Raw genomic sequence first — 13,186 nt, forward strand, 5'->3', positions numbered from 1 at the left:
AGTGAATAAAAATTATTTCTCTGCCCTACTTCTGCCCTCAAGTAAAAGGAAAAGAAGGAAAGTAAACCAACAAAAAGTTACACAGTAAGATGTCCTACAGAATTCTAGTTTTAAACATTTATTTATATACTATTGTGTAAACAGTTTCTATTCCATCAATGCAACAGTTTCTGCTTTTGTAACTTGCCAAAAATTCATTAATTTCTAATGAATGACACCACTACAAGTTATGCTGTACAATAACATTTTCATCTGATATTTTCTAAAGTCAGAAGGATTTTTTTCCTTCTATTTTGCAGAACCCGCTGCTTAATTTAAAGCAAAAGTTATCATACGACATAATAGAAAAATTGTCAAAGCTAAATTAGTGGGAACACTTTTTCTTACTGGGCTTCCAAGACAGATCATAAGAATATTAGAAGAGCCCTGTTGGATCAGGCCAAGGACCCATCTAGTCCACCTTCCTGTATCTCACAGGGGCCCACCAGATGCCTCAGGGAGCACACAAAGCAACAAGATAAACATATCCTGTTACCACTCCCTTGCATCTAGCATTCAGAGACTTTAAAACCTGGAGGCTGCATATAGTCACTCTGGCTTGTAACTTGTGTTGAACTTTTTCTTCATAAATCTCCAATGCCCTTTTTAAAGATATCCAGGCCAGGTGCCACTGCCACATCTTGTGGCAAGGAGTTCCACATATTAAGTACTTCATGCTAATTCAGTGTATTAGCATAAAAACCCTTTCCTGTAGTAAACTTCATTAGATGCATAAAGTGAACTGCAGTTCACAAAAGTTTGTTACAATACATTTATTAGTTTATAAGTTTTCACAAGATTGTTGTTTTTGATGCTACAGACTAATAAGGATACTCCTCTGGAAGTTAATATTTGCCAGTATCTGACAGCTGACATGCAATGGTAATTCATATTTGCTAATACTTGACATGCAATAGTAGTAGTATTTGCCTTTGCTTGGTAGGCAATGTTACTAGGAATTCCACAAATTAAACAGTTGACATCTTGTAAGATTTCATATTTGATCCATGCCCAAACCAGATTATGAGATGTTGAGTCAACAGCACTTAAATTCAAAATGTTATATTGAAAAATCTGAATTTAAAATTTGAAAAATTTGAGGGTAAAATAGTAGATTTTGACAAATTTTGCACATTTGTACATTTGACATTTTGCACATTTGCAAAATAGCTCCAACTCTACAACAGAGCATTTTAATATATTCCCATCATAGAAAGACAAGCTAAGTGTAACAGAAATAGCAAAAGAAGATTTCCTCATCTCAACTCCCTCAAAGGCCTGAATAATCTCAACAACAGGGCAAAAAGTGTGATTGGGGTGGTAGCCTGTCCATGTGGAAATGGATTCAAGTAGGAGAAGAAAATTCAAGTCTCCTGTGAGAGAGATCTTATAGAAGTTGCCCCCCCCAATTATGCACAACTATATCATCAATCGTTTCCCAAAGTAGTGAACCAATTATGAGAAAAAATTCAGCACCACACCATGTTTTTCTACAACACAAAGACTTGTGAAATCTCCCTCTGAACTTCTTTTAAAAAGTGATTTCTTTCCCAAAAGCCTTAGCCAGATTTCTTATTAGAATTAGGTCTATCATAGTAAAGGAAGAATTAGTTGACTTCTGAGATTCTAAGGGCTAGAAGACCAGCTCAAAAGGTGTCCTCAAAGCCACCATTCACCTCCTGCTGTCAAATTCTTAGAAAAACTTTCCATCTAATACAGTGGTCTCCAAACTTGGGGCCGCTGTGCAACTGAACACAGCCCTCCCCGATTCAAGTGGTGCTTACTGTTCCCCACACTGCTGCTAATCTTGGCAGCTGATCTGATCTGTACTGAATGATGCTCTGGGCAGTTGCATCTGCTGCCCATCGCCCCAGCAGGCTTTGCGCCTAGATTTTCACATTAATGAGTTAAGTGGGAGAACATATAAGAACAAAGAACAAGAACAAGAAATGGACCCCAGTATCAAGCTTTGGGGAACACCAACAGATAAGGTTCTCTCTCTTTTCTGTAACCAGAAATCTTGAAAGAGCAATGAAAAATATGTAACTGACATCAGAAAATAATGGAATCAGAGAAATATAGTGAGCACAGAGAAGGCCAGAGAAACATGACCAATGGTAGCAAAAGCGGAAGACAGATCCAAGTGCAGCTGAAGGATAAGCAAAAAAAATAGACTGAGTTTTAATACAGAGAATGGAATATTATATCCAGATTACAGTGGTTTCAGTTGAAAGACCAGATTTTTTTAAAAACCTGAATAGAGAGCGTCAAAGGAAGGTTGGAGAACGGTGCTATAAGCAGTACTACAGGTGATCAGTCACAGAATGGGAAACACTATCCAAGCTCTTTGGTATTTGGCTATACAACCATCTTTGTATCCAAGATGGTTATAGTGTCTCATAATTTGTGGAAGATGTAAATTTCTACCTGATTTTTCCTAGGAGTATGACTTATGAAGAGCTTTTTTCCCCCACTGTAAGCAGAGAGTTACACATCATTGCTTATACTAACCCATCTTCCAGCCACCATTAATGACCTTCTTAGGCATGGAATCAATGTCTAGTTTCAGACTAATCTGTGGCTTTGGGTGGAGGCAATTCCAACAAAACTATATATGCTGGCCTCAGCCATACTGACTTACTGATTCAAGTGGGCAGGCTCCATTGGTGAATAGTTTAGCCACAAGACAAAGATCAGTGCAAAAGAGAAGTTCAGTAAACTGACTGAGGGCCAGGTGAAGCATGCACTCCTCTTTTTATGGTCTGTCATCTCCTGAATGTACTCATTAGCTGCAATTCTGCTGAACTGCTGCTCTCACAGCAAATCTACTCAGGAGTCCTGCATCAAAGTAGATGTGTGGGTCATTATTATTATTATTATTATTATTATTATTATATAATGCCCCAACATTACAACATAGTAATGGCATCTTGCTGCAAATGGGGTGAAACTACACAAATTATAGCAGTGGAGCCCCAGGTTCAAATCCTACTCAGTCATGAAGCTTGCTGGGTCAAGCTTGGAACAGTTATTCTTTCTCAGCAAGACCTACCTCACAGGGTGAGTGCAAATGTGGTGGGAAGAACTATGTCTGCCATCCTGTGCACCTTGGAGGAGGGGCAGGATACAATAATGTAATTAAAATCACTGTACTATATATTTAAATGGATATAAATGCAATTAAATATCTATACAGGAGGAGGTCTGGGCAGGAGGTCTGGTCTAGAGGGCAGGGCCTCCATTGCCTGAAGATAACATCTGAAGGTCGCCAGTTCGAGGCCACCAGCACCGTGAATGGCGAGACCTTGAAGCAGCTGACAAGCCTAGCCGAGTTATTCCACCTGCTCTTTGGCCGCCCTTCAAGTGAGATATGAAGGAGCTGCTTGTCAGCCTGCGTGGGAGGAAACTGGAGGCCAGAATGTGATACCAGATAATAAAAGATCCATCTGAAATGTTGTGGTTCTTGAAAGACAGAACCTTCTTCAATTGTAAAAATCCCTACAGGGATTTAGAACAGCCTACCTATGTAAACTGCCTTGAATTAAAGTCTGAGGAGAAATCTGATGACCAAGAAAGGCGGTATATAAATACCTGTATTTATTATTATTATTATTAATACCAAACATGTCCTCTGCAGACCATGCAATATGATGTATTGAGGATCACAGACATGATCTCGGCGCTGAAGTGAGTAGGGCACCAAAATGGAGAGAGTAGGGCACCTAACTAGAGGAGTGGGATAACAGTTGCTATGTATTCAGTGAATTTACTATTAGAAACTGAAATAAAATAATAATAATATAACCCCCTATCTACAACAAACATAAGTAACCAGACAAACACTTTTCAAAGATGTAGTTCTGAGCTAGCTCATTCATTTCAAGTTATTATCAATTCCAACACTTTCCTGGGTTCTTTCTACGTATAATACTGGGATAGTGTCTGTAACTAGGTGACATGTTCTTCTGTACCAATAGAATACGCTATACGAATCAAATTTAAAAGACTAGGAATTGTATAAAAGCTTCCAATACAGCAGCTACAGCTACAATAAGACCGACTATATGGGGTGAGGACAAAAAGTAGGAGTACAGGTTTTATTTCAATTAGTTGTAGAATATCAAGCCATATTCTCTCCTCAGCTTCATGGGTGTAATATGAAGTAACCCCAGTATACTTCAGCCAATCCAAAGTAACTGAAGGTAGAATAGGGGCTACTGTGTATAAATAGCTCTAGCTACAATATAACAAAGACTTCATTGTACTCCATCTAGCAGAGCCAATAAATGAATTCAAGAGACACTTAGATGTGTTTCTGGAAAAGGAGGGGTCTGAGTGGTCTGGTGGGAAAGCAGGAAGGTGGGATTAAGATAAATTAAAATGTGGTTGGCATGTCGGGCTGGACGGCCCCTTCCTGCTCCTATCATCTTGTACAGCTTTTAAAACAGACTTAGCTACAAATCAGGATTTTACACTGAACAAACAAGTCTTGTACTTTATGGAATTAGACTATTCCTCCATCATAAGAGCAAGGTTTTTGTTAAAATGTTCATTTGCCATTAGGAATGCTCATTTCAACTGAGATCTCAACACGTTTTCCATAGTTTTTATATATAAAGTTTTGAAGGTCTAAGGAGAAGATGGCATTTCTAAGGCTTGGTTCAAACAAAAAACTAGCTAGGGCAGTGATTCTCAAACTTTTAGCACCAGGACCCACTTTTTAGAATGAGAATCTGTCAGGACCCACTGCAAGTGATGTCATGACTGGAAGTGACATCATCAAGCAGGAACATTTTTAGGAATTCTAGGCTGCAATCCTACCCTTGCTTACCCTGGAATAAGTCCCATTTACTATCTTTGTTAAAAGCATAGTAACCTGTTAAAAGTACAGATCTGTAACATTTCCCCAAATGCAATCACATACCATGGTAGCATCAAGTCTGATATAAAAATAAAATATTGAAATGAATGGGGACCACCTGAAATGCGCTCACGACCCACCTAGTGGGTCCCAACTCAGTTTGAAAGACACTGAGCTATGGCAATGTTTCTCAAGGTTTGTCCTCCACCATACTATTTCACATGATCCACCTATTTGAAGTACCACTGGAAGAAACTGGCAATGACATCATAACCAGTTACTTCTGAGTTGGGAGGCCAAATGTGATGCGAAAAACACAAGTAAGAGCTCAGGGTAGATGGGAGGACTTTTTCAAGTGCAGAAAAGCATGCTTTGTAGCTCTGCCCACTGAGCCAAGCCTCCTACTACTGTTTGTTCTGTTGCATTCCTGATCTCGCTGCTGGGTCCTGCAAGTACCACCAGATACCATCTTAAGTATCACCAGTGGTACCCATACACTGGGTTGAGAAACAATGAGTTAGGGTTTATGACTTAAGAGGCTGATTTGCCTGGGGGGGGGGGGAGGGAGAAGAAGAAACTCCAGGCCAGGGAGCTCCCATCATCAGTTCCTGAAGAAACATAAGAAGAGCCCGGCTGGATCAGGTCAAAAGCCTATCTAATCCAGCATCCTATTTCTCACAGTGGCTACCAGCTGCCTTTGGGAAGCCCAAAAGCAAGAGATGAAAATGTATCTCTCTCTTGCCATTATTCCCCTTCAAAGATTATTCAGAGACATGCTGTCTCTGAACGTGGAGGTGGCACATAACCATCATGACTAGTAGGCAGTGATAGACATGTTCTCCTTGAATTTGTCTAACCCTCCAAAAGAACAGATCTGAGAGAACTACTGGGGTAGCCCCTCTGAGTCCATCCAAGAGGCTACTTAAGATCCATGGGTCCTGAGGCGAAGGCAGAAGGGAGCCATGGTCAAAGAACCCATACCATCAACTCCTGAAGGGGCAACCAATGCCCTGAGAAGATTCTGTTGTAATTTTATTGTTAGTGTTTCTGTATTTTTAAATTATATACTGCAGTGGTTCTCAAACCTTTTAGCACCAGGACCCACTTTTTAGAATGACAATCTGTCAGAACCCACTGGAGTGATTAACTTGCAAGTGACATTATGGTTGAAGTGACACATTCAATTCAGGCTTCAAATCTAAGCTATGATCAGCAAAAGGTCCCATTACACACTTGTGCTATTATTTTGCATAGTTCAGAAGTCAAAGCAGAATGCAGACTTGGATCCTTCTCCAACCACCCAGACTTCCCCTCTTTCCAGTGTCCCATCATCCCATCTATTCAGGGCAAAACACCATGCCTCTCTCCCACTGGGAGTCTGCACTGCAAAGCCACTATACCATGTATATTCAATGGCAGCCGAGCTAGGTGCTACGCAACTCACCTGAAATTGGTTCGTGACTAGTCCAGTGGATCCTGACCCACAGTTTGAGAAACTGATATATTGCCTTGAGTGCCAAGGCAGAAAGGCACTATATTGAATGCAGTAAGAAAAGACAGGGAGCAGACCTTGAGATTGTGTGCTTCTTTCATTTCTATATGCAAATTCTTCCTGCCCCTCTCCACTCTGGCTTGGCACTACAGGTAACCACCACCAACCTAGTTCAAAATGGGCACTCAAATGCACTTGCTTTTTCATCAGGATTCTCAATATGAGTTTAGATGCATTCCAGGGTTCATTTTAATGTGGGTTGGTGATTGCTGCACACAACACCAAACTTGGTTTGGAGAAGGACAGAAGGAATTCAGGGTGGTACAGAGTAAGCCAACTCACAGAAAGCTTCTGAAACCATATTAATTCTTACATCCACAAAGGAAATTGTATCTGTCTAATTCAGTAAAATATGTTAAGATCTACTGATTTATTTTTAGTGCAATTCAGAGTCTTCACGAATTATTATATTTGTTAGATTGCTTCTTGAAAAGTAAAACCAACTAGAACATAACATCCGGGTTAATCTACGAGTAAAATTGTTTTTAAACATAGAGCAGAACTGCCCTTTCAGATATTGTCCCTGGCTGGGTGGCGCTCTCTCTCTCTCTCATTCACTCACTCACTGAGCCATGGATAGTTTAGACAGCTCGTGCCTATAAGGCACAAGGCAGAGACAAACGCATAGTAGGATCAAAAGGAAATCTTTTGTCAGGCCTAATGTTACTATCAACACTCTGAATCACTGCATCAAGCCAATTTTAATGCTTGTTTTTAAGTTCCGTAAAAAGTCAGAAGTGGAAAAATTAAGTAAAGAACACTGGTTAGCCACAAAGCTGGACACACCTGGCTGCATAACCACCAAAAGAAACTGACTTCATTAGTTGTAGGGGCAGCAGAGTAAAATTTATATATGAAATCTGCCTGCACCAGTAGAATTGCTGAGGCCAAAGGCTTTCTTTTTGTTTTTACAGCTGTGTCAAGTTTAGTTCCTGACTCTTGCCAACAATCAAGAGTGCTGAAGGAGCCCAGGTTAAAGGGTCCCAGAACTTAGCAGCTGAGATTCAGATTGCAACAATTTTAACAGCTCATCTATGAATTAATATACCATTTAAAACTGGGGTAAGCATAAATTCGAAGTGAAAATGCAGCAGGTTACATTGGTTCAAACTATGATGTCCCTACATTTGTAATACCAGGTGGCATGTTCTAAATTAAACAAAGCTGCCAGATCTGAAAGATATAATTTAACAGCTATTTTCTCCATCAGCTACACTAACTATGTGTTGCCAGCTATGTAAGCAGATTGCAATATTTCACTTTGCTTTGTCAAAATATTATCTCAGTTTCATTTTCTTCAACAAAATTATCTTTCAAAAGTATTCCAATCAACTGTGGACCTTTTGAAAAGCTTCTAATACAGCATGTGTGTCTAAAGAGGTTGCGTGTGAGTGTGTGTGCAAGTATAGCTGAACTTCCCTGTACCTGTCAGTTATATAATCAGACTAACCATCCATTTTTTTTAAATAAGTCACAGCTCTGAGATAACCAAATTACACAGCTGTGTAAAAGTGCAAATGCATGGATGTCAAATTTTCAAAAGTCCCTCTACTGTGAATTGGTAAATGTCATGGAATAAAATCTCCCTTTTGGCATAAGAGTATAAAGTTGTGCCTCAGCATCCACAGGGGTTCTGTTCCCTTAGAGACTGAAAGGGTGCCAAAACCCATGAATAAAGAAATCCGCGGGTCAGGGCACGCTAGAACTCCAAACATGACCAGAGCTGTGCTCTGGTTGTGTATGGAAGGTGTTTTGAGGCCCGGGGCAGCCATGCATTTCTGGAGGCCTTAGAAGGCATTCAGATGCCCAGGGAGATGGCACATGGCCTCCCTGGGCCTCAGATCACCCATCAGATGTGACCAGAGCTATGCTCTGGTCGTGTTCAGAGCATACAGGTCAGGCCTCAATGCAAGTCAGGAGACACGTGTTGAGGCAAATCGGTGGATGAGAAGGTCCAACTTATATCATCGCTGCTATGGAAGGACATTCATTCAGCTGGTGGCAACTCCTTGGGAAAAGGGGACATTTGTCCCCTTCCCCAGGTAAGGGAAATGGCCTTGCAGTGGGGCTGCTTGACTCTGCGTCGGCTATTTAGCAGGCGCAGAATCAAGACATCTCATGTTGAAGTGTGAGACCCAACATGGGGCTCTTGACTCGGTGGAGCTGAGCTCCACTGGTCTGCCCTCCTCCTGCTCTGCTCCGCCAGTACAGCAAGCAAAGGAGGCCACAGAGCAGACACTTTGCTCTGCTTGGTAAGGGCCAAGCAGGATGTGGCCCATCCACCCTTCCTGAGCAGTTTTACGCTGATTTTGAGGTTGTTTGTGCCAGTGCAACCCAGAAGTAAGTGCCAATGACATCATCACATCATGGTTGTCAGCATTTAGTTCTGGGTTCTGTGACTGTCAGCAGCAGAAGCAGGACATTGTGGGCCCAGTAAGTTTGGGAAGTGCTGCTCTAGGCCCTGGAGGTGAGCAAGAAAACTTCGATCATGAAGATATGCAATTTAATCAGACACTTAATGGGAGAAGGTTATGTGCAGGCTTGTCAATCCATTCTGAAGTCAAAAAAGCAAAAAAGAATACCTTACGACAGTAGTACTCAGATTGGTGGGTCATGACCCATCAGCCTATGTAATTCTGCCCCTTTGCCTTTAAGGGGCAGGAGCTGGGGGAAAGCAGCAACGTGATCCCCAGGATAGTGCCACTGAGGGGAAAAGGGGGTTATTTTTAAACTTACGTGATGCCAGGGTCTGGGGGTATGTGGGAAGCCCTGCAGAGTGCTCTGCAGGGCTCCCTGTGGCCTGTAAAAACTGAAAGTTGCGATCAGGACCAACTTCAAGTTTCTGCGTGTTTCGCAACTTTCACTTTTTAGAAGCCACGGGGAGCCCTGCAGAGCACTCCATGGGGCTCCACACACCGCCCCCTTCCTCTTCCCGCAGTGGCACGATCCTGGGGATCATGTTGCTACCTTCCCCCACAAAGATGAATCTTGGGACATTTACACCTAAGCAGTTTGAGTACCAGTACCTTAAGAAGCATTAAACTGGTAATGCTAGGAGTTTTTTTTGCTTTACCTCTTATTGCATGGCAGATCTTGCTCTTTAAATCATCTTGATGAAACTCATTAAATCTTATAGTACTTTTGGAAAACACAATCAAAGTAACAAATGTGATTACCATGTACACAAAATTGTTTCTGAAATAATTCTGAACATTCTGAAATAATTGGCGCAGGACTAGCCACTTGCACCTTATTTATCATGCACCTTATTTATCACCTGTGATCTGCATTTTTCTGTATCTTTTTATCCACTAAAAATTTAAGAACTAGTGAACCTTTAACCTTCTCTTTCTCCAATTGCTGTTTATTGTAATTAGGTCTGATTATAAGCTGCACACTTTTCTTCTAATCCGAATCGACTGGTAGTATGAATGCAGTGCTGGTGCCAGGTTACTGGGGGCCCTGAGCAAAGAAGTAGACTGGGTCCACCATGGAAGGTTGGGCTCTATAAATGCCACCAGTACCAGGGTTTAGAGATTGCTCTGGTCAAGTGAGGCCTGACCTGGCTGACCCCTGATGGACTCTCTCTGTATGACTCTATGGTAGAGCCACCTGAGGAGCTGCAACTTAATTTTTAATTCTCAAATATGGAATTATGAGTGTCTAGGAAAGGAGGTTATTTTTCACAGGAGATCTTAGAGGAACTCTTTCTTCTAAGTATGTAGAGTGCAACTTACTTCATTTTGAATAATAATTGACTTCTTTAAATAACCAGAGGGCCATAAATGTATATCACCATCATTAGATGACTGTATTCTGCAATTTTGTAGGCAACAAACAACCAGTAGTCAATTGGCCAAATCTTCATGTATTAAAGTAGCAACCAGTATTCAATGGCCATGGGTTGCCTGTTACCTTGAAACAATTACTTTCAGGGAAATATATGAATAACAATACAGTTAAGTTATTCTGATGAAGTTATAGTAGTATGAAACAGCAGATATAAATTCAGTCCAAGTTTATGGCTAGTTGTACTTATGTATAGTTGAAGACCAATGAAAATATCATTTGTTCACGATCTGGCTCACTAGCTGCTGTCAATTTTTGTTATCTGCTGGGGTTAGGTTCCTGGAAAACCCAGTGGATACCAAATCAATGGATACTGAATCATTGTTCCTATGGCAGTGTTTCTCAAACTGTGTGGCGGGACCCACTAGGTGGGTTGCAAACCCATTTCAGGTAGGTCCCCATTCATTTCAATATTTTATTTTTAATATATTAGACTTGATGCTACCATGGGATGTGACTGTATTTGTGGAAATGTGACAGACCTGTACCTTGAACAGGCTGCTATGTATATGCTTTTTAACAATGACAGTAAACAGAACTTACTCCTAAATCAGTGGTTCTCAAACTGGGGCGCCATAATGCCCCAGCCAGAGAGCCCCTGGCCTCTGCCCCCTTAAGGGTTGGGAAGGGGAGGAAGTAGTGATGCGATGGACAGGACTGCGTCATTTTGGAGGGAGGCAGGGGCTTGCTGAGACTTACCACAGCCTGCAGCAGTCTCCTGGGGGTGCGGGGAGCCCTGCACCAGCCTCTGCAGGACTTCCCAACATGCAGAGACAGGCAAAATAATGATCATGACCCACTTTCGGTTTGCAATCGCAAAACCGGAAGTGGGTCGCAATAGTTGGGAAGCCCTACTGAGGCTGGCACGAGGCTCCCCGCACCCCTGGGAGGCTGCTGCAGGCTGTGATAAGTCTTAGCAAGCCCCTGTGCCCCTCCAAAGCAATGTGATCTTGGCGATCGTGTCACTGCCTTTCTCCTCCCCCACAAGAACTTACAGTGGGCTCAAACACCCCGGGAATTTGAGAACAGCTGTCCTAAATGGAAAATGTGGGTAGGATTGCAGCCTAGAAAAATTGTTAAAATTTTTTCTGCTTGATGATGTCACTTCTGGTCATGACATCACTTCCAGTGGGTCCTGATAGATTTTCATTCTAAAAAGTGGGTCCCGGCGCTAGAACTTTGAGAACCACTGTCCTATGGGATTAAAGAAGTTGGGGGCAGTGTATCTAATCTGGTTAGGAATACTTGATAGCTTCAGAATGGCAGCTGTGGATGCAGCAAATGGTTGCACTTAACAGAGAACAGGAAGCAGATGGCAGAAGATGAGTTATACTCTTTTTACCACAGATAAGAGAATAAGCAAGAACAGAAAGTGCAGATTGCGAGAACTGACTGTATTATATAGCAAAACCATAGGTGGATCATTGAGACCACTGTTGGCTCCATCTGAAGTACACTGGTTCCCTGAGTTACAATGTCCAACTTACAGACATCTGAGTTATGGACTGCTGTGTTGATGCTTTTGCACAGGTGCACTGCCCTTTGTGGGGCCTTTGTGTGGGTGTGATACCCACCAGCAAGAGATGGCTGTTTTAAGTTATGTATGTTCCACCATCCGGACAGACATCCGGAATGGAACTGGTACATATGCTAGTGTATTGGTTTTCTGACATACTAAAACAATACTAGATTGTTGAGCGATAATTAAATCAATACCAATAAAAGACTACTTACCCCCATGACCTTACCACGTTGCTCAACATCTTCCCACATAGAATGAACTATATAACGACACATGTATTTTCCTGCTCGACCCTCTTGTTTCATTCGTACTAAACACATCCTAGAGAAAAGCAAAGGATATTTGTTTGCCTAAGGGACAGAAAGCCCTTTCACTTTGAGAACTCAATCATTTCACATACTTAAAAAAAACCTTTTCAAAATAATTTCCATGAAGGCCAGATGCCTTTAAAAATCCTCCAATTTGCACATACTAAACTGCAGAAACAAAATATCCTGACACAGGTTATTTCCAGAAAAAGGCAATGTTTGCTTCAACTGTATTTGGTATTTGAGTCCTTTCTAGATTTGGGTCTCCATTAAAACAAAAAACCAATAATAATCTTCCTACTTTCACTCAGCATTTTCTGTTGTGGTTTTCTTTTGTTTACTTTCAGATAATGCACTGAGTATAACAGTTAAATCTACTTTCAACTGATAACTTATGTATCACAAATATTGGTTCATTTCTGTCACATTCATCTTTCAATAAAAGTAGTACTGTATTTTTCAACAGCATTAAGGAAAACTGCAAATTCTTAGGAGGCAGGGAACTATCTGACTTTTGTTTACGAAACTTTTATTGAACACCATGTAACCTAATAATGAGGAAGATCCAAAAGCAACAGACCAAAACTATCACTGATGGAGGAAAAAAATCAAATGTTTTGCAGGTTACACTTAGCCTAATTCCTGAAAGGATGCTGTGTATTTGGATGCATAGTGCTGTCACAAAACAGTTCAGCAGCACCCTGAGTGAGGTCATAGAATTCTGGAGGATTTTTTTTTCTTTTAAATGCACCTTGTTACAACAACAGCCATTTGAGGTTAAAATGAACTACACTGATTTTCTTAAGACTTTCTAGCTAAATCAACACAGCTGTGAAGCTTTTATTGTTTTATTAGACTATGGGCCCAATCCTATCCAACTTTCCAGCACCAATGCAGCTGCAATGCAGTCCCAAGGTAAGGGAATAAATGTTACCCAACACAGGAAATAGCACACATTGGCATGGCTGCATCGGTGCTGGAAAGTTGGATAGGATTGGGGCCTATGTTTTGTAACATATTCAATTATTTGTTTCAAGCTGTTTTTGAATGTAGAA

At 41.2% G+C, this 13,186-nt stretch overlaps 1 protein-coding gene across 5 annotated transcripts in view; it reads right to left on the bottom strand.

Moving 5' to 3' along the window:
* The window catches only part of UQCC1 (ubiquinol-cytochrome c reductase complex assembly factor 1), a 54,591-nt gene that overhangs the window by 11,158 nt on the left and 30,247 nt on the right, over window positions 1-13,186 (bottom strand). For all 5 annotated transcript variants that reach the window (XM_066626060.1, XM_066626058.1, XM_066626059.1 and 2 more), the window contains one exon: window positions 12,036-12,144. In XM_066626060.1, the coding sequence (XP_066482157.1) occupies window positions 12,036-12,144 (109 nt within the window). The remainder of the gene's footprint in view (window positions 1-12,035; window positions 12,145-13,186) is intronic.

This window comes from Tiliqua scincoides, chromosome 4 (assembly GCF_035046505.1).
Source record: "Tiliqua scincoides isolate rTilSci1 chromosome 4, rTilSci1.hap2, whole genome shotgun sequence".
In the NCBI taxonomy this organism is placed as follows: domain Eukaryota; kingdom Metazoa; phylum Chordata; class Lepidosauria; order Squamata; family Scincidae; genus Tiliqua; species Tiliqua scincoides.